Here is a 27,392-nt window from a genome sequence, read left to right on the forward strand (position 1 = left end):
TTAAGTGTATAGTTCGATGAATTTTCACAAATACAGACAAATTATGTACCCAGCAACTCAAATGAGATATAGAACAATTCCATCATTCCACAGAGTTCATTTGTGTTCACTGTTTAAAATGTGTTAATAACAAAATCTCATCCTTCCTGATATTCTTGGTTTTTAATCCTGCAATTAATTTGGCAAAATCATTACTGTTTTAAACATTTAACATTTTTTAGATATGATCATAAAGTAACCTATATACTGCATTTGAAGAAGAATCAGTCTAAGTTCTTTATTCATCACAAAATGTAAGTACAGAAAGGGGATAACAAAAATTTTAAGCTTTATACTAAAATAATTTATAGATAAAGCAAAGATTAAAATATAAATAACGAAATCATAAAAGTAGTAAAAAAAAAAACCCAAAACCAGAGGTGAACATTTTAAATAACCTTGTAGTGATATAGAAAAGGCTTTACACATGAAAACCCAGAAGCTGTAAACACTTCTGTTGCACCTGACTTGACACATATTAGCATTTCTGTATGGCTGCAAAAACCTGACATAACATTTATAACCAACAAAAGGCTCATACCCAGAATACATAAAGAACTCCTACAAATTGATAAAACATAGAGATACAACCCAATAGAAAAATATACAAGAGGGTTGAGCAGGAACTTCACAAAATAGTATATCCAAATGAGCAACAACAATGTAGGAAATATACAACAAATATAGGAAAGGGTTTTCAACTTCATTAGCCATCAGGGAAATGCAAATAAATGCCACAATAAATACTACTACATGCTCACCAGAAGAGGTAGAGTTAATAAGACTGACAATACCAAATATTGACAAAGAATGCGGAGCAAGCAAAACCTCCTATACAACTGAGGAGAGCTTAAATTAATACTACTATTTGGAAGACCACATGGCAGTAATCTACCAAAGTAGAACATACCCATAATACTTTGATCCAATAACTCTACTCTGAGGTATATCACAATGGAAATGCTAGATAAGGACAAGGATATTCATAGCAGCACTATTCAGAATAGACCACCACTGAAAACAACACAATGTCTATCAACAGTAGAATGGACAAGATAAGTTGTGGTATGTTTATTCAGTGGAATACTATGCAAACAGCAAAAGTGAGCAAACTACTGCTGTACGTAACAATGTGAATGAATCCCACAAACTAAAGACTGAATGAGAGAAACAAACTGAACTAAAAAATGCACACTGCCTGTAGGCAATACTCAGTAAGAGTGTTACCAGTCAGGAGAGTGGTTACTCTTAGAGAGGGGAGAGAGTATGGGCACAGGGAGAAGGAACAAAGGGGGCTTCTGGGGCGCCGGGAGGTATACACTTAGGAGGTGTGCACATTTTGGTAGTAATGTTATGCTTATGCTTCAATAAAAGTTTTAGGACACTGTAGAAAATGAGGCTGCTTATCAGACTTTGATGAGTTTATCCTAAAAGACTTTTCTCTCAGTGCACTCAGGTTCCCCCTGAGTAAAGAGCATTACACTTAAAACATGGTTGGAAACGTTCATCTGTGACCACAGCTTACCTGATTTACTCTGTTCTTTCTCCTTCCCTTGTAGTTCATCAGCGAGCCTTCGGATCTCTTCATGGGCCATTTCCAGCTTCTTTGCTTCTTGTTCCACATCTCTCTCTAGGCAGTTTTGTGATACTTTCTCTTTTTCCAGGTCTTCATTATGGGACTGAAATAATACTATTTTTAGTAGTACAGCAAAAAGTAAATATACTCTTATGACATCATGCTATTTTCTATAAAAGTTTGAAAGCAATAAAGAAAAGTAGCAAAAGAATATTTCATTTATGGGCATCTCTTTATTAGGTTGAACCATATAAAATTGGTGATATTTAATTGTTTTGACCTATAAACATGCAATTTCATATGATTCAACCTAACATATCTGAGAGATTATGGTTATATGATTATAAATACATAGAAATTTAATCATAAAAATTAGTATCATCTGGAAAAAAAGAGAGAAAATACTCCTCATTTATATGGTACATTAAATACAGTTTATAAAATGCTTTCTCATAAAGTATTTCATTTAATTTCTAGGTATGCACACACTTAAGGCTCAAATCATGCTTAGATCATTTTCTGAAATTATTTTCAAGGCATTTTAAAAACTAAGTAAGAAATTCAGTCTCAGTTATATTTTGCTTTTGATCCCCAAAATATGCATTAGTTTTACACAAATATAACCATTATACAAAATTTTCTAAAAGATAAGAAAACAACCAGAATACCACTTACATAACAAAACCACTTTTAGCATATTGATATATTTCCTTGCAGTAGTTTCTATTCACATACATTTTTACATAGTCATAATCCTAATCTATGTACAAGCTCCTGTCTGGCTTTTTCATTTAACATTATATGAGGAACATTTTCCCACAGTGCTGTAGAGATTCTATAATGATAATTTTTAAAGGCAATATAATGTTTCAGAGTGGCTACAACATAATTTATATGATCATTTAAACATTTTGGTAGTTTCCAATTTTTGCTATTGAAAAGAATACTATGATATACAGTTCCACTCATATATATATTTATCTTGGGTTACTTCCCAGGGTTAAATTCCCAATATATACTTTATTCACTGGAGTTAGCTCTTCATAACATTTCCCCAGATCAAAAAATTAAATTCCATGAAGAGAATTGATTATATTTAAAATAATGTGCTGTATATTCTAAAGGATTCCCCCAAAAAAGAGCTCCAAACATTTGTTTTCTGGTGTGAGGGCTTTCTTGAGGATTTCTCGTACAGGAGGTCTTGTGGCAATTAACTTCCCTTATCTTTTGTTTATCTCAGAAAGTTCTTATTTCTCCATCATATCTGAAAGATATTTTCACTGGATAGAGCATTCTTGGCTGAAAGTTTTTGTTGTTCATAGATTTGAATATATCATTCTAGTCTCTCCTAGTCTGTAAGGTTTCTGCTGAGAAATCCACTGAAAGACTGATGGGGGTTCCTTTGTAAGTTATTTTCTTCTGCCTTGCTGCCCTTAGTATTTTTCTTTGTCATTGACTTTTGCTAGCTTCACTATTGTATGCCTTGCAGTAGGTCTTTTACTTTGATATATTTAGGAGATCTATTGGCTTCTTTCACTTGAATTTCTATCTCCTTCTCCAAGTTTAGGACGTTATTTCTTTGAACAAGCTCTCTGCTCCATTCTCCTTTCTTCCCCCTCTGGAATACCTATAATCCTTATGTTGCATTTCCTAATTGAGTTGGATATTTCTTGGAGAATTTCTTCATTTCTTTTTAGTCTTAGTTCTCTCTCATTCTCCATCTGAAGCATTTCTATATTTCTGTCCTCAATATTGCTGAGTCTCTCCTCCATAATATCAGCTCTATTATTCAGGGAATTGATAGTCTTCTTTATCTCATCCATTGTGTTTTTCATCTCCAATATTTCTGATTGGTTCTTCTTTATAGTTTCAATCTCTTTTGTGAAGTAGCTCCTGAATTCCTTAAACTGTCCATTTGCATTTTATTTTAACTCATTGAGTTTTATGATAGTTATTTTGAATTCTCTGTCATTTAGATTATATATTTCTGTGCCTTCAGGATTGATTTCTGGGTACTTGTCATTTTCCTTCTGGTCTGGAGATTTAATATATTTATTCATACTGCTAGATGGCATGGATTTGTGCTTCTACATTGTGGTAGTATTTGATTGCCACTTCCACCTGCCACCACTGAGTGTGGGTCAAGAGCTGTGTATTCTGAGCCTGCTGTGATCTGTGGATCAGCTCCCAGCTGCTGAATTGGGGCACTGGGCTGGGTGGGGGGGTTTCTTTCTCATGTGCCATCTCAGGGGCTTCTACTTTCCTAGGGTATTAGCTTGATGAAGACACTCCTGTGATAGCAAGTCACCTCTGTGTTGGACTTTCCCTCAGGCTGTGAGGGGCCTCAAAGAGCAATGGTATTCCCGCGGAGGATCACCCCCTCCCCCCTTTCCTCTTGGAGCCACTCACAGTCCCTGGGTCACTACCCTTTGGGAGGAAGAGAAGATTTCTATTACCTTGTTCCACTTCCTCTGGCGGGGGGGGGGGGGGGGCTCCAATGCCTCCACCTTCCAAAGAATGGCTGCATGGGTCTCTCAGATGTCTTTTGTGTTTTGTGGGTGTCCTCTGTTGGAATATGAATGTCCTTTTTGTTGTATCTTAGAGGGGAGAGTTCACAGGGAGAGCTCACTCTGCCATGATGCTGATGTCACTCCCAAGTCCTTAGAAATTCTTAGCTGTAAGTCAACACTAATCAGGTTTGGGGGCCTTTTTTAGATAAGACCCATGAATCCAGAAGTCCATTCCTTAGAACCTGGTGGCACAGGGCTTAGTCAGCAACACCTGATTGGGGCCCTTCCAACAAGATTAGAGGGAGTCTTTATGGAGATGCCTTTTCCCAAAAGATGAAGTCTCCAGGCTGTAAAGTGTGGTGTTTGATGTCTTCATTTACCAAGAGCAGGCAAACTGAAAGTTATGGAACCCGCAGAAGCAAAGAGCACAGAAGGTTCAAGTGCAGGAACCTCACTCAGTTCTGGAGGTTGTCATTCCTTGGTAGTCAGCGCCTCTGGATCCCACTTCTGACACCATGTAATGTCGACCAGCGAGCCCACAACTGGCACGAGAGAGAATGCGAGCTCAGCCACAGTGGAGCAGATGACCAGAACTCTCCAAACATATTTGGGAAGAAATATGTACTGACCCAAGGTGATGTTTCAAAGGACATAACATACATTGATTGTTTAAATTTTGATACATTCAATAAAAATCAGCTATTGTGTTAAATAGATGATAGATTTTTTCTTCTCAAATTTTTGTGATGTTTATAATACTTATATGCACAATTTGATAATTTTTACAGCATGAATCTGTACTGTTTAATATATTCAAAAAATACTTCCAAGGTAAAAGTTACCTTGTAATTAGCTACTATTATTAAATAAATAATTATAATTTTTCTTTTACCTCACTCAGATGTTCTTTAGACAGATGCACAGGTTCCTGATGTTTCTGATGTTCTCTTTGCAGAGGTTGGTTGATTTGTTCAAATTTCTCCTAAATAAATATCAAGAGATAAGTGAAACTTACATCAATTCGTCTTCATGAATAAAAATGTCATTTAAATAAAAAAAAATAACCAGCTAGAAAAAGAGGGAGCATAATCCAAACCATTTTATGAGGCTAGACTATACATTTCCAATGAGACAATATTATCCCCAAGGACATGAAAACTGGTTCCTGGAGGAGGGGGTAGTAATTACTCTTTTTATGTAGAAGGTATAGTTTGCCTGCTCTTGGTATATAAGTAGAAATAGATTATATCAGTAGCATTAAAATTTCATAGGGGAGTAATTAAGCAAACTCATCTGAAAAGTCTGGTTATGGAGGCAATAATGAAAAACTGTTGGCTAACACTGGCTAGACAAACCTTGATATTAAAGCTGACAAAGATAATACAAGAAAGAAAAGTCACAGGGCAATCTCATTTATAAACATAGATGCAAAAATCTTAAAATTTTATCAAACCCAATGTACTAGCATTTAGAAAAAATAATATATGAAAAAGTTGGATTTATCCCAGCAATGGAAGATAGGTTTAACATTAAAAAATTTACCAACAAAATTCTTACATTAACAGATTAAAGTTCTAAATTGTTTCATCTTCTCAATGGCTATGGAAAAAACATTTTTCTAAAATTCAACATTGATTCCTAATAAAAACTCTTCTTAACCTGATAAAGAGTATCATCAAAAAAAAGCCTTCAGCAAACTTCATACTTAATAGTGAATTGCTGAATTCTTTCTCTCTGATACCAATAATGAGACAAGTATATCTGCTATTAAAGATGATACTTGGGGCCGGCCCCATGGCTGAGTGGTTAATTTCACATGCTCCGCTGTGGCGGCCCAGGGTTTTGCCAGTTTGGATCCTGGGCGTGGACATGGCACCACTTGTCAGGCCACGTTAAGGCAGCATCCCACATGCCACAACTAGAAGGACCCACAACTAAAATATACAACTATGTACTGGGGGGATTCAGGGAGAAAAAGCACACACACACACACAAAAGACTGGCAACAGTTGTTACCTCAGGTGCCAATCTTTAAAAAAAAAAGATGATACTCATTCGAGATCTTAGTCAGTACAGAAAGGTAAGAAAAAGAATTAAAAGGAATACAAACTGGAAAGGACAAAAGTATTATTATTTTCAGATAACATGATCGTACACGTAGAAAAATTTTAAATCTTCAAATAAATTATTAAAGTAAATGAGAAATGTTAGCAACATTGCTAGCTATAGGCCAATATAAAAAAAATTATACTTTTAATTCCAGCAACAGATAATTAGAAAATTACACTAAAAAAAAATAAAGATAGCATTTACCATTAATAGCATTCAAAATGTGAGGTACCTAGGAATAAATGTAACAAAAAAATGTGCAAGATTTTGTGGGGAACATTATAAAACTTTACTTATATACAATAAAAAATAAACGGAGAGATTTCCATGATCACAGACCACATTAATAGTTTAAGATAGTCAATTCCTCTTAAATTGATATACAAATTCAAAGCAACCAAAAATCAGAATTCCAGAAGATAAGAATTTCTTAAACAGGACAGAAAAACACTAACCATAAAAGAAATGATTGATAAATTTAACTACATTAAATTTAAGAACTTCCATTCATTAAAAGGCACTATTAAGAATGTTAAAAAGGCAAGCCACAGAGTGGGAGACAAAGCATTGGCGATACACACAACCAACAATGGACTTGAAACCAGAACATAAAGAGAATTTCTATAAATCAGTAAGAAAAACACAGACAACTCAGTTTTAAAATGGACAAAAGATCTGAGCAGGTATTAACAAAATAGGAAATCCAAATGACCAATAATCATACTAAATTCATTAGCAATCAGGGAAATACTAATTAAAACCAACGCAAGATATCATTATGCATCCAATAGTTTAGCAAAAACATAAAAGATCGACAATATCAAGTATTGATGAGGAGCACATCTCACACACTATGGGTGCCACTATAAATTGGTACAACTACTTAAAAAGACAGTTTGACAATATCTGGTAAAGCTGAAGATCTACATACTCTACACTTCCCTAAATCTACTCCTAGGTATATATCCTACATGATGCATGCACATTTGTAAGAATACTCACAGCAGCATAATTGATAAACTATAGTACATTCATAATAGGTATAAATTGGAAACAACCCAAATTAACATAGAATGGATAGTGTCAGGTCATATATTCACACAATGGAATAATATATAGCAATGACAAGTTGATTAAAGACAAATAATACAGGGGCTGGCCCCATGGCTGAGTGGTTAAGTTTGCATGCTCTGCTTCAGTGACCTGAGGTTCACCAGTTCGGATCCTGGGCACAAACCTGCACACCACTCATCAAGCCACACTGTGGCAGCATCCCACATAGAAGAACTAGAAGGACTTACAATTAGGATATACAACTATGTACTGGTGCTTTGGGGAGGGAAAAAAAGAGGAAGATTGGCAACAGATGTTGGCTCAGGGCCAATCCTCCTCACCAAAAAAAAAAAGCACACACGCAAAATTTTTAAAAGATAAATAACACAAAAATAATGTTTCACAAAAAAGCAATTCCCAAAGTTGATTGTATATAATGTTCAAAAATAGGCAAAATTAAACTACTGTACATATTATTTAGGTTTGCATTCCTTGGTGAGGAGAAGGGAGGTGATGATCGGAAAAGGAGGCTTCCAGGGAGTTGGCAATGCTGTATTGTTAACAAGGCCAGTGGTTACATGGGTGTATGCTCTATAACTATTTGTTAAAATGTACTTTTAAGTTTTATCATTTTTCTGCATATACATTATGATATTCCATAATAAAATGTTTTTTTAAATCTTTGATTATTCCTGGCATTAAATGTCATCCCTTCACCCTCTGTCATCCAACAATAAAGTGGTTAAATAAATTGTGATACGTCCATTCAAGAGAATATATAAGTTGTCAAAAAGACTAAGGTAAATCTATATGCACTGTTTACAAAGTGAAAACAATATGCATAATGGAATATAATTTGTATTTTAAATGATGGAAATTTTCTGGAAGGATAAATAAAAAATTATTGGCAGTGGTAGCTTAGGAGTCTGGACCTGAGGATTTGGGGTGAGAAAATAACTCACTTTTTATTCAATTTTATATTGCTTGACTCTTTTTTTTACTACATGCCTATATTAAGTTAGAAAACCAACAAAATAAAAACAAAGTAGAATGTAATTAGCATGTAGATCAGGACTTGCAAAATTCCTTGGGCTTCCAAGTCATCATATGTGGCTCCATTTCAGTTGGAATGACTCTTTCAACTACTTTATGCACAGGTGAGTTCAATATTCGCCTATGCAAAATATAACTAGGGAGGCAACGGAATTTTTACAAGCTACATTTCATAATAACAAGACCGTCTTTGGAAAATCTTTTTTAAAAGCTTTTTAAAGGTATAATTGACATACAATAAGCTGCACATATTTACAGTGAACAATTTTTTTGGTTACATAAACATCCATGAAACTAACACCACGATCAAGGTCATGAAAATATCTACCACCCCCAAGAGTTTCCTTTGCTTCCTTATAATCCGTTCCTCCCCCATCACTGTCCCCAGGCAACCACTGATCCGTTTCTATTACTAGACAGTAGTTTGCATTTTCTACTACTTTATATAAATGAAATCATAGACTATGTACTCTTTCTTGTCTGGCTTATTTCACTCAGATAGTTATTTTGAGATTTATCCATTTTGCGGAATGTTCATTCTTTTTTATTACTAAAAGTAATATTCCATTGTATAGATCTATACAGTTACCTGTTGATAAACATTTCTGTTAATTCTAGTTTGAGGCAATTACAATTAAAGTTGCTATAACATGTATAAGTGTTTATGTGGGCACACACTTTCATTTCTCTTGAGCATATTCCTAGGAGTGGAATGGCAGGGTTGTACAAGTATATATTTAACTTTTTAAGAAAATGCCAAACTAGTTTCCAAAGTGGTTGGATCATTTTACACTTCCATCAGTAGAATATGAGAATTCTAGTTGCTTCTCATTCTCACCAACACTTGATATGGTTAAGTCTTTATAATTTTAGCCATTCCAGTACATATATAGTGGTACCTCATTGTGATTTTTAATTTGTGTTTTCCTAATGGTAAATGAAGTTAAGAATCTTTTCATGTATTTATTTGCCATTTGTCTATCTTCTTTGGTACAGTGTCTAAATCTTTTATCCATTTTTAACTGGGTCGTATATGTTATTATTATTGAGTTATAAAAGTTATTTATATATTTAGGTGTGAAGCTTTTGCTGGATTTTTTTTTAAATATTGCCTCCCAGTCTATGGCTTGCTCTTTCATTTTCGCAACAGTGTCTTTTGAAGAACAAATGATCTGAATTTTTATGAAGTTCGATTTATTATTTTCTTTTATACTTTGTGTTTTTCCTGTCTTATGAAAATCTTGCCAAATCCAAGATCACTAAGATTTTCTTCTGTGAATTTTATCTCCTACATGATCTATGAGCCATTTTTTCTTCTATGAATTTTATCTCCCACATGATTTATGAACAATTTTGAGTTAATTTTTGCATACGGCGTTAGATAAGTGTATCGTAAGGCCTAAAATTTCATGTGCTGCCTTAACATCCTTGAGCCTCACAGTGCACAAAGGCCTAATCATGAATTGCCCTGCTCTTGACAGATATGCCCCCATCCAACAGGAAAGATTCCCCACCCAGCTAGTTCCCTATCAGCCAGGCCAGCTGTACTCCACTCAGTCCTCAGTCTAATGGGTTTCATATCCCTGCCAGCCTGTGGAATTTTTCGACCAAGCCATTTATATCCTCCCATGGGAACCAGGGGGCACCTCACCCTACTGTTACTACAAGGTCTGCCTCCTATAGCCCCTATGAGTTCAACTATTCCTGAGTACAACCCCTTCTGGCCCTGCATGGTAGGCAGTATCCTCCTCCTCTGGGCTGTGAGCATATGTTGCTAATAAACTAACAATATTATCTCTGTTCAGTGTTGGGTGTCATGTGTTCAGCCATCTCTTAGTATTTAGGATAAGGAAATTTTCCTTCATCAGTGGGGAAGGGAATTTCAACAGAGCTGAGGGTTTTGGGGTGTTTCTGGGTTTTTTTGCATATGTCTATCCAATTGTTCCAGCATAATTTGTTGAAAAGGTTATATTTTTCCCATTGAATGACCTTGGCACCCTTGTTAAAAATCAATTGACTATATAGGTGTGGGCCTATTTCTGGATTCTTTATTCTGTTCCATTGATCTGTACATCTATCTTTACACCAATACTACGCTTTCTTGATTAGTGCAGCTCTACAGTAAGTCTTGAAAACAGGAAGTGTGTATCTTCCAACTCTGTTTTCCTTTTTCAAAGTTGTTTTGGCTATTCTAGGTCCTTTGTCTTTCCAAATCAATTTTAGAGTCAGCGTGTCAGTTTCTACAAGAAAAGTGACTCTGCTGATTACTTTATTCTCAGGTAAATTAGCTCAAAATATAACTGAGGACGCCACAGAAATTTTAAGAGTTACATTTTCTAATAAAAAATCTTTCTTGAATCTGTTTTAATTTTTTTTGTTAGTGGCAAAACTATGACCTAACAGTGACTGCATAGACAGCCTTAGAGTCATCCAAGACTTCACCCCACAATGTCCAGTTTGTTTTATAGATTCCATCTCCTTCACAACTCCTTAGTTCATCTTCCTTTCTCTGTTTACACTCTGAGCCTTGTTTTTGGTTCTCATTCTTTAATTACTTACTATATAATCCCCTGAAATGCTTGTTTCCAGTCTGGCCCCTATCCAATCCATCCTTCTACTGTGACCAGACTGATTTTTCTAGAATACCAATCAGATCATGTTACTCTCCTCTTAAAATCATTCAGTGACTCTCCAGACCTTCTATATCAAAGTCAATCATTTGTACATTCAAAATATTTTTATGCCTCTAGTATGGTCCAGGAACATTGCTGGGTGCTCAGTCCAAACTCTTTAGCTTAGCATATGAGTCTCACCATGACATAGTTCCTGAAAATATCTCCAGCCACATTTCTCAGTACTCACTCACATGAACCACTATGTATTGTACACTGTTTCCTCTGCCAGGAATGCCTTTCCCAGCTTTTTCATCTAGCTAACACCTACTCAGCTTTCAAACTACTACTCAAGATCACGTCTTCTGTAAGTCTTTTCTACCCATCCTGACTTAGCCCCTCCCCCGAGTTTCCCTCATCATAGAACTTTCCACACTGAAACTGAACTATAACCGCTGGTTTATTTCTTTCCTTTATTAGCCTGTAAGTTTCTTGCAAGACCAGATCATGTCTAATCTGACTTCGTTTCTACATCCACTAGCACAAGCTTGGTATGTGGTAAGTTCCCAATAAATAAAAACAATCATGCTAATTAAAGTGTGAGGTACTGTTCTAGAGCTTTATATACATTATTTCATTTTCATGATCATCTTTTGGTTTAGTTAAGTTGATCCCAGATTTTATAGATGTGGAAATCAAGGCTCACAGAAGTTAACTACCTTGCTGAAGGACATAGTGCTAACAAGTGGCAGAGGAAGTCCATCCAAACCCAAAGCCTGTGTTGTTAAGCACTGTTACACTGGCTTTCTGATATTTGAATGAATGAATGATTAAATGAACAAATGCATTTAAAAACTGGCCTGCCTCTTATTCAATTATCTAGTTAATTTTGGAATACCTGGGGAAATTCTTTCAGTAGGTTACTGCTCATACATCTTTGTGACTCTGCCTTGGGGCCCCCAAGTTCCAGTTTCCTCAAGAGTGCACTTCTTTCCACCAGTAAGTACGCAGTCTGTTCACTGGGGCTGCTCAGAGCTATATCAGATAAGCCTTCTTGATACAACATTTCTTCAACCTCCTTTATTTTTGCCTCTGTTGGGAAGAAATAACAGAAATAAAACTTTTAAAAGACATACAGGCAAATGATTGTTCTATAAGATGTTAAAAGAGTTCTTAATTAGATAACAAATTAATTTTAAAAAGTAAGCTATACCGATACTATCACTCTTCTCCCCATCTCTCCAGGGTGTTTGCAAACTTTCAAAATTAGTAGTGTGAAAACGTTCTCAAAAGCAGTAGATATTATTACTACTTTCATAAGGTTAAAATTTTTTCTTGCATAACTTTAAACTTTGTTGTTTTATTAACTGCTTCCTATGCAGCGGGTATTGTACGAAGCATTTGAGATAAATTTATCTCATTTGATCCTTACAACAACCCAGTGAGGTAGGAACCATGATTATCCCTTTTATGAGATGAGGACTCAGGTACCAAGAAGACAAAAAACCTATACAGGGTCACTCAACTAATCCTGCCAAAGTTCTTGGTGATTTCAATATTCAGGGAGATAATTATTCTAGCGCCCTGGCTTCTCAGTCCCTTCACCAGCTAACTTCCAAAGATCTGGTCCCCTACCCCATCTCAGCCACCTACTCCATAGTAATTCCCTAGCCCTCGTCATTGGCAATAACTGTAGCCTCTCCTCAGTCTCAGTTTCAGGCATCCTATGGCCGCATCATCCCTCTCCATGTACTTCTAGTAGCTCAATTTCAACAAGTTTTCGACCATACTGGAATCTATAATCTATTGATTTTAAACACTTTTCAATGTTCCTTACCCGCTCCTGTTCTCATTTATTTTCTTATCGAGCTTAGAGTCTATAATCTATGATTATACTTGCTCCCTTAAAAACATTCACAACTCCCTTGCCCCTCTTTTCTTCCATTATACTTGGTTGGCAAAACTCCAATCTGTTTAAATTCAACTCTTCACCTCCTCTGCACTTCACTTCAGAAAATGAACGTGGCTGGAGAAAACTGCACAGCCAGTGCTGACTGAAGTGGGCCCTTGTTGCTGCCTAGCCATCCTCCTTCATTTCCTTGGTCACCTCTCATTGTGCAGAGATCTAGATCACTACTTCATTCCTCTCTCTCCTCGAGCCTCCAACATCTTCCCCATCCTCACTCTCGGCTGAACACCCTGCTTCTGATTTCACTGAGGAAAGAGGGCACTCTGAAGAGAACTTCCACAAGTTCCGCTTGCCAAATGTGCCAGTTCCCACATACTCTTCCCTCTCGTGAGATTTAACAAACTACCCTTGCTCCTAAGGCCAGGCCCTCCCCTGTGCACTGGATCCCACTCTTTCTTACCTCAAAGACAACACTCTTGCCAACTGATTGCTCTCTCTATTGCCTCCTCAAGCTTTCTTCCCAACTAAGCATTGTACTCATCTTAGCGACATGCTATAATATCTCCCATTAAAAATAACAATGGCGAAAACAACACCAAAAGACCTTCCTTCAACCTCATATCTCCCTCCAGCTTCTGCATCATTTCTTCATCCCCCTTTACAGCACAATTCAAGAAAGGGTCAACCACAGCCATGCCCCCTCCTCCTCTCCTACCACACTTTCCTGAATTCACTCCAGTCAGGCTTTCATATCCACCACCACACAGAAACAGCTCTCCTCAAAGTCACTGATGACCTCCGTGTGACCAAATCCAATGGTCAGTGATGTGTCCTCATTGCACACAGCCCCGCAGAGGTGTCCGACCCAGTTGTTCCCATCCTCTTCCTAAAACACTTTCTTTATTTCTCTTCTGGGACACCACACCCTGCTGGTTTTCCTCCTCCCTCACTTGCCACTCCTCACACTCCTTTGCTGATTTCTCACCTTTCCAACCTCTAAACACTAGAATGACTCAGCTCTGAATCTTTTTTTCTTCTTTTCACTTCCTATGTTATCTCCTTTGGTTTCAAGCCTGTAGGTATTAGCTCTATGCTGATGACTCTCAAATTTACATCTTTACTGCTGCATTCCAGATACACACACAATTGCCTACTTGACATTTCCACTTGGATGTCTAATATACACCTCAAAATTTACATGTCCAAAAGCCAACTCTTTACTATCTCCCCCAAAGGGACCTCCCACAGTCTCCCCCGTCTGAGCAGTTAGGAACTCCACTATTCTAACTGCTCAGGCCAAAACACTTTGGGTCACCAGTGACTTCTCTGCTTTTCTCCCACCCAACATTAAACCTATTATCAAATCATGTTAGCTCTACCTTCAAAAGATATCCTTTAGTTACATGAGCATTCTGATGTGATTGACATATGTGTTTCTAATAAAGAAAACCTCGTATTTTGCAAAATTGCTCACTAAGAATAGTAGAGCTTATCGAACAAACAGATTGGTGTAGAGTACTCAAAACCTTTGTCATTGTGTAGAGTGCTACAACAGATAATGACAATTCTAATAATTATACAGGTATATTTAAAGAGCAAGTTCTTAAAAAATAAAATAATACTATAGTAAATAGAGGATTTTATCCTTTTTTTTAGAAAAAAATCAAGCTTGCTGTACAGGTGAGCAGGAGTCTGCAGAGTTATGGAAACAAAGGCAAAATGTACAAGGATTAGGGATATCTTTGCAATAAGCACTTCTGAGGCAAAATGTGGCCAAACTGAGCCCAGAAGAAGAATGCGGAATGAATGGGCTTGTGTCTAAACTTCAAGGCTTGCTGGTAGCCCAAATCATTAACATGCTAGGAGAACTGTACATGAACTTCCACGTGATAATGACACCACTGCCCTATTCACCAGTCCTTCACCAGCTAATTGGTGTTGGAGGCAGGACATACAGCATCTTGTTTCTTGTAGTTTGGCAGATTAAAGCCCTGAACAACCCTCCTCCTGAGAATAACTAAAAATGACAGAAAAAAATAGAGAAAACTCTTAAAATGTAACCACTATATGAACAAATATAGAAAGCAAACTTTTAAACCAGCAGAAGAAAACTCAATATATCCAGTGGAAAACAAGAAAGAAAGAACAAACAAAAACAAGAGTGTAGAAATAGGGCTGGCCTAGTGGCGCAGTGGTTAAGTGCGCATGTTCTGCTTCAGTGGCCTGGGGTTCGCCGGTTCATATCCTGGGTGCGGACACGACACCGCTTGGCAAGCCATGCGGTGGTAGGTGTCCCACATATAAACTAGAAGAAGATGGGCACGGATGTTAGCTCAGGGCCAGTCTTCCTCAGCAAAAAGAGGAGGATTGGCGGCAGATGTTAGCTCAGGGCTAATCTTCCTCAAAAAAAAAAAAGTGTAGAAATACGTGCAGTATGTCCTATGATTAACTCAACCTTCTCTGCATCTAAGATTCAAAATAAAGAAGAAAACTTTTCCATCAACAGACCCTCGTGAAAGGAAGTTCTAAAAGGAAAATGATCCCAAATAGAGTATCTGAACTGCAAGAAAAATGCTGAGCAATTAAGAAACATACAGTAAATATAAATAATCATTGGCTGCATATAATAATATCTAATTTGTGGAGCTAAGCAAAGTAGAATATTATAAAGGGGTCCTATCTGTATCTTCTCTTATAGCTTTGTAGTACTTAATAAATATTTCCTGAGTCCTTAATACACTAGGTACTTTACAAGGCAGGTGTTGTGGGGAACTCAGAAACCACTAAGACTAGGACATACTCTCTGCCCCAGAGGAACTGACACAGGTAATTATGACACAGCGTGGTAAGTGCTACAACAGACATTGATGGAAATAACCATTCCGCACCCTTGCACACATGTTTCACAGTATTTCAGAACATATACTTCAAAAAGACAGGCAAAAAATACACCTAAAACACTACAAGTACTTTTCTTGGGGTGGAGGATATATAGCAATTTTTTCCCTTCCCAAATTTTCTATAACTGTCACATGTTAATTTTTAGAATCAGAAAAAAATTAAATTTACATTTTTACAATGAGAAAAGTTACCCTGTTTGACTTGGAGCTCTTTAAACTCATGTCTAAGCTGTTCGTTTTCCTTTTCATAACCACTAGAAAATCCTTCTCTTTCTTCTGTTAAGTTACAGACATGGTTTGCACAATTTTCCACCTAAAAAGAAAATAATATATTTTCTTACTTTTAGTCCATGGTGCATATTTTAACTCACATTAAAACTCTATTAAGTGACAGAGCCATTAAGAGATCACCATATTATCATGTCTGTAGTCTGAGAAATAAACAGAAAACTCAGCTTTCCTTAAGTGTGGGTCTCTCTCTCTAAACTTTCTTCCAGCTGTTTTCTGTTTTCAGACATTGTTTCCCATAGATATGATGACACATAACACAAATTTCATGAGACAGCCACAATTTTTAATACTTTTTCCATTAATATATCAGTTTTCAAATCAAATCTCCTTATCTACAGCTTAGGAAATATGGTCATGATACCCATGAACAGAGAAAAATCTAAACAATAATTATGTTTATACACCTATGCCAAAACTGATGATTAAAATGTCTGAAATGTTAATAGGAGATTGTATTATATTATTGGGTATTCTTTCAAAAGTTTCTGGTTAATACGACAGCCTCACTTTTATGTGGCTAATAAAAATAGATTGAGAGCTAGCTATGTGCTCCAGGCACTATGTTAGGGACATCAAATATTTAACTTTCACCACAACCCTTGAGACTGTTATCCTCCCACTTTGAAGGTGAGGAAGCAGGCTGAGACAGGCGAAGGGACTTGTCTTGTCACACAAGGCATAAGGGGAGGAGCCACACTTCACACTCGGGTGGGCCAGAATCTGAGACTGAGCTCTTACTGTGCCAAATTGCTTAGAATTAGACTACCAAAATAACTGAACTGCATATTGCTGAATTGTTTTGAAGCCTACTGTACAACTCCTCAGAAAATGAACAAAAAGCTGAATGGTATAGTAGAAGAAACACAGGACTGCAGTCCAACTTTATAACTTCCTGGTAAATTTCAGTTTCCTCCTCTTTAAAATGGCAGGAACAGTAGTACCTATTTCTAATAATAATAGCTACAATTTATTGACTACTTATTAGGTACCAAGTACATGTGTAAAATGTTTTATACACATTGCCTTGTGTAAACCTCACAAATCTCTTTCAAGAAACTATTATTATCCCCATCTTACAGATGAGGAATTTCAAGCTCAAATAAGTTACTTGCCCAAGGTTATACAGAGAGATAGTGCTAATGGCATTTTTTCACCCCCATCTGCCCAACGTTAAAGTTCACAGTCTCTTATGCTACACTGCTTATGTTCTAAAGAAGCTGCATTCCTCTTTAAGAGTTTGGAAATCAGATTGCCCTCTAAGAGGTAAATTTAAAAATCAAGTTATCTATCTGGACTGAGATCTGGAAACTCAGCAGAGCGATTCCCAAGCAACCTGAGAGAATTAACTCATTTAAACTGAGAATATATAAGAAAGTAGGTTGATTAGTACTGGAAATATCACAAAGAGATAAGAGTAAAAAATTGCCATTATCTACCCATCTAAGGGCTAGGTACCCTGGTCCTAGATACAACACGTCCAGAAACAAGGGCAGGTATAGATAGCCCTATTGTGAAAATCTGGCTATCTTAGCCAGTGCTATAAAAATTTAGAATCATTTGTTCACCAAGTAAACATCTGATTAAAATTTGGCTTCCCATGCAGTGCACCTGTAGGGAGAGAATGCATTAGCCACAGGACATATGTGAATGATTCCTCTGGCAATTATATTTTTTATCGTCAGTTACTAAGTCGATGTCTATTTTTCTATAAACTTCTCTGTGAGTTTAGTTAATACAAGCCCCCCTTTGAGAAGCAGACCCACTCACAGTAAGCTGACTAATCAGGTTTCTAAGCTGACAAGCAAGAGAGTCAGCCAGAGGGTCAGTTATTGAGACAAGGAGGAATTTATCAAGATAATGAAAGCCACATTGAGCAGACCTATTTGGATATTCAACTAATCATCTCTGGGCAACCTCCTGTATACGTACTCTATTGGAAACCAATATAGACTGTCGATATATTTCATGAAAAAAAATGTACATGTGAATGCTTTGCAGACTATACACTGATATTCAAATGTTGGGGTTTTTTAAAATGATTTATAATTTATTACAAATATTTTCAAACTAATGACATTTATCTCTTTCACCCCATTATAGTTTGGTTAGTGGATGAAATTCAAATGTTGGTTTTTAATGTGCTAATTTAATAAAAGACAATGAACAAAGCCACAGATATCTTAAAACTTTATGTTTTTAGTCTTACTTCTTTCATTTCTTCCATGTGCTTCACCGAAAGCTCTTCTAGATTTCTGGTAGCAGCCCTCAGCCTGTCTTCATCGTGCTAGAATAAGCACCAGATAAAAGACAGTTGTTCTTCTGCAGTAGCAAGGGGTTCAATCCCTTCTTTCTTGAGATGGTGAAGTACGTCTTTGAACTGAACTTTTCCCTTGATAGAAGAGATAAGCATATGCATACGTACACACACACACACACAACTGAGCGCACAAGAAATCTGATATGCATATATGCCTAGAATTAGATTCTCTAAAAAGTATAGTTTAGTTTCCCTATTAACTAGTGGTTATGTATCCAGTTACAAAGAACACTTACAAAAAATAGCTTACAAAAAAAATTAAAGCTTTGAACAGCTTTTATAATAAGAAACGACACGATATATATAATGCAAATGTATGGTAGAGTGTTTTAAAAAATACAAGCTTTCCTGTCTGCCTAGTTCTTAAGCTTACAATTTAATAACCTGAAAATCTCCCAAAGGCCCCTTGCAATGTTATAAATTCAAAAAAAGCTTTTGTTCCTTCTACTAAATATTTAGAAATAAAAGGACTCCTCTGGAAGGTAGAGAGCCCACTAATTTGGTACTATCAAGGAGTTATTTCGCTCACAGAATGTGTATTATAATTTTTGTTGACTTCTAAGTCATGCAGCTTTCTTCTGAACTTCTTGATCTAAGACTGACATCAATACTGTCTTTAATTTTTTTAAGTTGAACGTAGTCAACTTGCACTACCCGGTAGGTGAAAGAAATGTCTGCTGACTGATGAAGTGATATCTGTGTTACTAGAACCATTAACTATGAATAAGACTCTCTGTTATAATCAAACAACTTTTAATGAAGTTAATCTGACCAGAATTATAGTGATAAGCATAATTATTATTTTACTGCAGCTAGTCCACATAATTACCTTCACTTTTGTTTTTTTAACAGCAAAACTATATTTTTTTCATTTTTCTTCTTTCTTGCTAAGTTTTCCAGAGTCTCATCATTTTCACATCAACAGTTTCAGTGGATGATATATAGAATTTTAATTATCATCTGATACTCATACTGAAAGAAAAAAGGACCCTGGTCTGAATCTTTGTACCCCCATGTGCCCTCCCCATGACTTATAGCTATAAATCTTCTTGTGCTCCCCCACCCCCACCCCCATCATCTGGTCCCCACTCATATCCTCCTTCTCCCTAGAAGGTCTCTGAGCATTATTCAGTTACTCGTGGTTTTGGTCCTGTGTATCAGAGAGCCCAAGACACTAGGAGTACATAGCAACCTGGGAGGCCCACTTGGCAATATGGAAAAATGCTTATGTTATAATGATAAGAGAAAAAGCAGAATGCAAAAGTATTATTACAACTATGTGAACACCAGACACACAAGGAAAAGACTGGAAGCAAAGACATCAAAATGTTAAATACTGTTGTGACAAATTGACGAGATTGTAATTAGAAAATAAGTGTTTGAATTATTACAACTCTTGTACTGTAGGTTGCTTGCCCCCAGGGAGTAGCATAATCCCCCCATGTTGTAGGTGTGGAGCCTTAAGTTGGAGGAAGTTGAAAGGAAAAAGGGATGGGGGATATTAAGGATTCCTTTGGATCCTTGGCTTCTGGGAGATTTGGGGGCATCGGAGGGTAAGCAGGGATACAGGAAGAGGAGGCTTGCTGGTCAGGAGGACAGTGTAGGCTGCAGGTCAATATCCAAGTGCATGACTCATCTGAGCTCCTAGACTTGACCACCCCCCAAAGCCAGTGATCTTTAATCTCCATTCTACTCGGCCATCCATTCCCATGGCTACATCCCAGCCCTTGTCATAACCTGAACCACTGCTGAAATCCTGCAATCCTAAACTCCAAATGTCCCACTCTCACCACCACCTTCCATACTTCCTGCTTTCTTTTTATGTGTGGTAAATATATGAAATCTAAAATTTACCATTTTAACCATTCTCAAGTGTAGAATTCAGTGACATTAAGTATATTCACAATGTTGTGCAACCACCACCACTATCCATTTTCAGAATTTTTCATTACTCTAAACATGAACTCTGTACCCAGTAAGCAATAGCTCCTCATTTCCCTCTTCGCCCAGCCACTGGTAATCTCTACTCTACTTTCTGTCTATAAATCTGCCTGTTTCAGGTACCTCATAGAGGGAATTATACAATATTTGTCCTTTTGTTTCTGGCTTATTTCACTCAGCATAATGTCTTCAAGGTTCATCCATTTTATAGCATGTATCAGAATTTCCTTCCTTTTTAAGTTGGATAATATTCCATCATATGTATTTTGTTTATCCATTCATCTGTTGATGGACGTTTAGGTTGGTTCCACCTTTTGACTATTGCAAATAACACCACTGTGAATACTGGTGTACAAGTATCTGTCTGAATGTCTGCTTTCAATTGTTTTGGTTATATACCTGGGGATGGAATTGCTGGATATATAATTCTGTGTTTAACTTTTTGAGGAAGTACCATAAAAACAGAAATAATAGTCATACTAATGGATGTGAAGTTGTTGCTCTCTTAAACTATATTTATTCTACAATGACAGTGAGATCTCCAGTCCCTGGACCATTACATCCTCTCAAACTACCAGATACTCTTTGGTTTCACTTATGTCCCCCTCAAGCCTGGACCCAATTGTTGATCCTTTCAAGTCTCTCATCAATGTCCCCAATTATCTTGCTCCTTGTCCCACCTTCCTTGAAAATCCCAGCTCTGGAACAGTTTAACCACTTGACTATTCTTTACCTATTTTAGTTTGCTGAGTGCTGGTAGACAAAAATAAAACAAGCATGCAGACTAGAGCCACTACAAATTCATGGTCTGCAGCCTGAGCCAAGTTTCTCTACTTGCATAGTCATTCTATGCATTCTTTGCCAGCTTCTGTTACCATTTCATTCAGCAACTATTTGGAACTTCCACCCGTCCTGTCAAACTCCAAATTTCACCTCTCCCCTCTTCTGGCAGATCACCTTTTCTCTCACAGCACTAGTAAAACTAAGGTCATCATCATGTCAGCTTCTTCCACTACCACCAACATACTAACCCTCATCTTTAGACATCTGTCCTCTTTCCTTTCTCAGTGGAAGATCTTTCCATTCTCCTGACCAAAGCTAATCCCTTTACCTATGTTCTAGATCCCACTCCATATTGCTTCCTCAAGAAAGCTTTTTCTTTTCTGTAAGCTCATTAGCTCCCTCAGTACTAATGTCTTATCCTTAGCTCAAGATGTTTCTGTCCTTAAAAATAAAGATAAAAGATAACCTTCCTTTGATGCCACCATATCCCCCTCATGTTATTATCCTCTTTCTAATTTGTCTTTCACCCCTCAAACCACTGTATTTTGGCTTCTGCTCTTACCACTGTACTCAAACTCAGTTGACAATGACCCTCAAAATACCAAATCCAACTGACATGTTTCTGTTCTTTTTATATATGATCTCTCTACAATATCTGTTTGCTCCTTTCTTGAAAGTGCTTCCTTTCTCTGCTGTGTGATATCACTTTCTCCTGTTTTTACTCTTACCTCTCCAGCCTTTCCTTCTCTGTGTTCTTCCTGGGCTCTTCTTCTTCCACACCCTTCAAATGTCGCCATTCCTAAGAACCTGCCTTTGGCTCTCTGCCCCTCTCACTATCATGGTGATTAATGGTTTGGACATGGGAACCTGACATACCTTGGTTCTAACCCTGGCTCCACCAATTTCTAGCTGTGTGACTTAGGCAAGTCATCTAAATCCTTTAAGCTTTGATTTCCCCAAAATAAAATGGATATAATAGTAATGCCTACCTCATTGGGTTGTTAGGAGGATTAAATAGTAATCTATTTCTGCTAAACTCCAGATCTATCTAGAAAAACTAGCAAGAAACAGAAATACTGAAGTTAGAACAAATACAAGTGCATACGGCAGAGACTGGCAGTTGTCTTTCGATATGTATTCATTCCTTTTTCCACAGAAATAAGACATTCAATTTTTTGACTGATCACATGGCTATCTGCCTTACTGCTAGATATAGCCATGCGACCAAGCGTTGACCAAGGGGATGTAAATGGAATTGTGTGCCATCTCTAGGAAGTGTCCTTATAGGAAAAGGATGCCCTCTTCCTCACTTCTTCCTCCTTTTTACTGGCTAGAATGCAGACAAGATAGCTGAAGCCTGAGCAGCCATCCTGGACACCATGAGGTGGAAGCCACATGCCATGGATGATATACTATCACGAGAGATGAAATCTGAGTCTCCTGAAAATTTCAAGATGTTGCCCTATCATCTTTTTATGACTTTTATGTGAGAGAAATAAATTTTTTTTTTCAAGTCATTATTATTTTGAGCTTTCTCTCCCTCACGGCCAACCAACTCCAACCACTACAGGAGGGTTACTGAAAGAATAAGACACAAGGGACTATGCTGCAAACTAAACATGTCTACACTGGAATTGGATATGGAACTGGACAGCCATTACTAGTCTACCCTGACCTATGAGATCCTTCGTCTCTGGGTTTCCCTACAAATCTCCCCTCATTAACTTGAGTCTCTACATGGATAGACTTTCTTTGCTTGCTCATCAGCAAGGCTGAAAACCCATTCAAGTCCTAAGTCTATGTGACTTTTCCAATTAAGTCATTTCTGTTCTTTATCTCTTAGTTCAAATTTATGAGAGACACTTATTTGTTGCTCACCCAAAGAATTGTGCCCTCCTCTCCGAGGTTAGTTATATAATCCTCAGTCAATGAGTTGTGGCTGGAATAGGTTGGAAGCAGGGGTACAAATATGGTCACCAAAGCCTACTCTTTAAGCAAGGATTGGCAGAGAGGTACAAGTTCCAGATGAGAGGATACAGGCCAGGAAGGCAATATAAAATGAGTCTACTATCTAAGGCCAATGCATATCCAATTGTCTAGTGAACAATTCAGCTTGAACAATCCACTCATCTTTCTCTTACTGTATTCCCACTCCTCCTTCCATATTTCAGTTAATAAAATCCCCATTGATATAGTTTCCCAAGGCAGAAACCTGGGAGTCATCCTTGGCCTCTCCTTATTCATTCCACTCTCATGCACAATCAGTTCCTGAATTTGTAGATTCTACCTCTTTTATCATTTTCTAATTCACCCTCTCCATGTCTAAGGTTGCTGACTTAGTCTAGTCTCTCCTCACTATTTGCCCAGTTTAGTGTAATAGCATCCTTAACTGATTTCCCTGCTGCCAGGCTGGACCTCATCCAATCTCTACTCCACAAAACTCTCAGACTGATCCTTCTGAATACAAATCACTTGCTGCTTAACATGGCCATTGCTTTCAGGAAGAGTTCAAACACCTTCGCGGGCACCAGAGATTCTTCACAATCTGCTTCCTGCCTGTCTCTCTAGTCTTATCTTCTGCCATACCTTGATATAAGCCCTTCACACCAGTATACTTATTGATCCCCATCATGCAGCTTGTATTTCCATGACTTTGCACATCTGGGCCCCTCTGCCTGTTCTGCTATGACATCCCAGCACAAACATTTTTCCAGTGGATTTATTGGCACTCAATGGTTGAGTAACTTGAAAATTCTAACAAAGCAAATCTTGAGATAAAATAAATCCACTCTTTGAATTATAAATGTGCTGCCATCTAAATTGTGCCTAAAATTATCTACATAACAAAGCATACAAGCATACTAGTCTCTCCAAGTAGATACTGAATAAATGTCCATTGAGTGTCTTAAAAATCCACTCTCAGGAAAAAAGCACATCCTGTAGTGTTCTGGGGCTTCCAAAAACTTCTAGATACAAAGAATGAGGTGGTAACGCTGCCAAAACAAGCTGAGACAGAGACAAAGAATTTCAAATGGGAAAAGGGCAAGGAGAATGGGTGCAGAGTCATTTCTACTTGTTCTTACTTCTCCTAGCAGGCGCCCTCCCACTACAGTGCAGGGGCCAGGACCATACCTCATGCTGCAGCACCTCTCCTGGCTCTGACAAAGGATGAGCTTTGAATCCCATGGTCTTTCAGTGACACGAGGGAACAAAGTAAATAGCATTGCCATGAAAACTGAAATATCCAGTCAAGTTCTTCATTCTCACCTTTGCTTCTTCGTTCTACACAAATATAATTTAAAGCTTACAGAGGTCTTAAATACGATCCATGTTTGTATACACAATTTCTTCCTTTTCAATTCTCAAATGAGGAGAAAAATACTTTTTAAAAAAGTTGAATACAATGTAGCAATGTTTAAATGCTTAAAATATAAAATTAAAGTGAAAAAGAAAGGCAAAATGTACACTATAACTACATAAAGATATACACATGTGACCAAGGATTGACATAGAACAGAAAAATGAACTGTTGACGTGTTAGGACAGAGTTTCTCAACCTTGGCACTATTCACATTGTGGGCTGGCTAATCCTTCGTAGTGGGCGGATGTTCGAGTATAGGAGGATGTGTAGCAGCATTCCTGGCTTCTACCAACTGGATGACCAGTTGGGACAACTGAAAATGTCTCCATTCATTGCCAAGTGTCTCTTTGGGAGGGGAAGGGGGCAAAATCATTCCCCAGGTTTAGAACTACTATGCTAGTGTGAGAGGATAATTTTTTTAAATTATGTTAATGTTGCCAGAAAGGTGTTTCTTCAATAAATATATATTGAGGGGAAAGGAAAGTGCCTTAAAATATAGCACCTAACAGACCCTTTTTTCAAGAATTAAAATTTATTCAGTTTCCATTTAACAGGAAAAATTGAAAAAGGTGTAGAATTAGTTTTTCTTTTCTAAGCTATTATAGAAGAGAAAGCTGAATTTCTCAGTATTTGGAAATTTGACCTGGCTGGAAGCATGAGACATCACAAATAATGGCTGTAATTGGCCTGAGAAATAAAAAATCCAAATCATTCTAGCCCCAGAAATATCTGTTAAAAATGTACCCTTTGCATATCTTCAAACTACTGAAGAAGAAACAGTAAGACTCAACAAGGAACACATACTTTCAGACAAATTAGTTTTCCAAGCTAAAATACAATTGCACTGGATCTAAATGACTCATTCTATTTCTAAAGCCCTCTGTTCCAGTCTTTTTAGGACTATTGAGGCTGCTGCCTTGCCAAAAATATTTATTTTCAATCATTCCTCCTCATTGTTTTCGTTTCTTGGCTCACAGCACAAAGAATGTTTTCTGATTAAGAAACTGACATGAAGAGGAGACACAAGAACTGTTTCAAGCATCTCCTTTCCAGAAAATTCTATCGTATCAAGGTGTTGGGTTCATATGGGCTTAAAGTTGAAATCCTGTTACATGATCATTCTGAATGATCTTTTCACATGCATGAACACATCACTAAAATTTAAGCCTAACACAGTATTCACTTAAGCAAGGAACAATCTTCTTTCTTTATATAAGCCTAGGGTTGGCCCAAAAATGCATTATGATTTTTTTCCCTCCATTTTCAAGCCACACTTGGCTGGTAGTAATTTACTGCTTGTATTTACCAGTGTGCACTTCTCCATTCAAGTCTCTAGTTTACCCAAGACAGAAAGCTCGCTATAGTGCAGAGAAACCGAGAAAATCTTCCAAATGATTCTAGGCCTGGAGAATGTGAAATACTTAGCGACCCAAAGCATTTGTAGCAGGAAAGCGAAAGGGGGTGGTCTACAGATGACAGAGGTAGTGGAGACAAACGGACATTCAGTAACGTGCAGCGTGGACGAGAAAAGGTGAAATGGCTGTGGAATGAGCAGGATGAGAAAACTGGTGCTCAGGGTGATGAGAGAAGTGGATGAGGTTGTAGCTTGAAAGCAGAAGGGAACTGACTTGATGACGTCTGAAGTTGAGGATACAAAGGGCCTCCAGAGCTTCATTGGGAATTAAAGTGGAAGCCAAAAATGGCAGTTCTTTGTTCTCAGGCCTCAAACCGGGGGAGCCGTGGCCTCGTGGACCTTGTAACGGCCTGGACCGTCAGGTGCCGCCGTCTGTGCAAGGGTGAGTCTTGGCCTGGAAAGTGAGAGAAGGACCGCCTACCTAACTGGGGCGTTCTGAGCCCTCTCTCCATAGGAGCGGCAGCCTAATTCCAGATGCCTGTGGCGGCTGGGTCCCGGGCAACGGGCGAGTCCTTCTTCAGGCGGAATCCCTCCAACCCGCGGCTCGGAAGGCCGAGCCAGAGGAGGCTCTCGTCCAGTCGTTTCGGGCCATACTGGGGAGAGAAGCGTGAAAGACCGGGAACGCTGAAAAAGAGCGGAGAATAGCTGCTTCCCTCCTCGGGGCTGAGGCGGGAAACTCTGGAACCAGGCCGGAAATCGTCTTTTGGAGAGGCGACGAGGGTCCCCGGGCCGCTCCGCTCCCCCGCCGCTCCGCGGCCCGCCGCAGGTGCCTTAGGAGTCCCGGGCGTCATAGCAACCGCGCTCGCCGCAGAGACGCCAAGGCGTCCTTCCGCTGGGAACCATAGAAACGACGCACACCATTGGCTCAGGGGCGGTCCTTCCTGTGGAGACCATTGTTACGACGCACATCATTGGCCTTCGGGTCGTGGGGCGGGGTGCCTCCGGCAGGAACGAAGGTACGCCTCATTCCATTGGCTTCGTAGTAACCATGGTAACGTCATGGCGCACACTTGCGATTTAGAGGTTACATTTTGTTACAGAGCATTTAGTTCTCAAATAGCTTCCCGGCAGGCCTTTTCTAGAGCCCCAGCCTAATAACCTTGGATTTATTTTTCTACAGTAACTTCATTCTCAAAAGGGAGAGGGTGCTAGGTCAGAAGTTCTGAATTTTAGGCCTAGATCTGCCACTACCTACCTGGGGCACCTAAGACAATCACAACACTTTTGGACCTGGCTTATTATCGTAAAAACGAAGAAACCGGAGTTAACTAGAATTATCCCTAAGGCTGAAGACCTTTGAAAGTCCTAAGCACTAAAAATTCCGTTTAGGCGAACCATATCCTCCACCCATGTAATGCAAAATAAAAACTTCTAAATGACACAAAATTTAACATACGCTCGGTTTACATCATCTTCATTTTAATGCTCTTATGGCCAGATTCTAGTTAGTTCATCAAAGCTCGACTTTACTCATGTTTTGGGGTCCTTGCCTTGCTGGTATCCCAAACACCTACTTGCCTTTCT

General features: G+C 38.1%; 1 protein-coding gene across 26 annotated transcripts in view; it reads right to left on the minus strand.

Moving 5' to 3' along the window:
* CCDC30 (coiled-coil domain containing 30) overlaps window positions 1–26,699 on the minus strand; it is a 139,152-nt gene extending 112,453 nt beyond the window's left edge. For 4 of the 26 annotated variants that reach the window (XM_070260180.1, XM_070260179.1, XM_070260175.1 and 1 more), the window contains exons 1-7: window positions 26,083–26,612; window positions 19,199–19,341; window positions 18,259–18,441; window positions 15,954–16,074; window positions 11,851–12,044; window positions 5,018–5,107; window positions 1,565–1,718 (exon numbers count right to left, since the gene is read on the minus strand). In XM_070260180.1, the coding sequence (XP_070116281.1) occupies window positions 1,565–1,718; window positions 5,018–5,107; window positions 11,851–12,044; window positions 15,954–16,074; window positions 18,259–18,276 (577 nt within the window). In that variant the 5' untranslated portion in view covers window positions 18,277–18,441; window positions 19,199–19,341; window positions 26,083–26,612. Of the gene's footprint in view, window positions 1–1,564; window positions 1,719–5,017; window positions 5,108–11,850; window positions 12,045–15,953; window positions 16,075–18,258; window positions 18,442–19,198; window positions 19,342–26,082 lie in introns of all 26 variants that reach the window. The other 22 variants (XM_070260189.1, XM_070260182.1, XM_070260171.1 and 19 more) reach the window with 17 other exon arrangements.
* Window positions 26,700–27,392: the final 693 nt, after the last annotated feature.

The sequence above is a fragment of the Equus caballus genome, chromosome 2 (genome assembly GCF_041296265.1).
Source record: "Equus caballus isolate H_3958 breed thoroughbred chromosome 2, TB-T2T, whole genome shotgun sequence".
Lineage (NCBI taxonomy): Eukaryota > Metazoa > Chordata > Mammalia > Perissodactyla > Equidae > Equus > Equus caballus.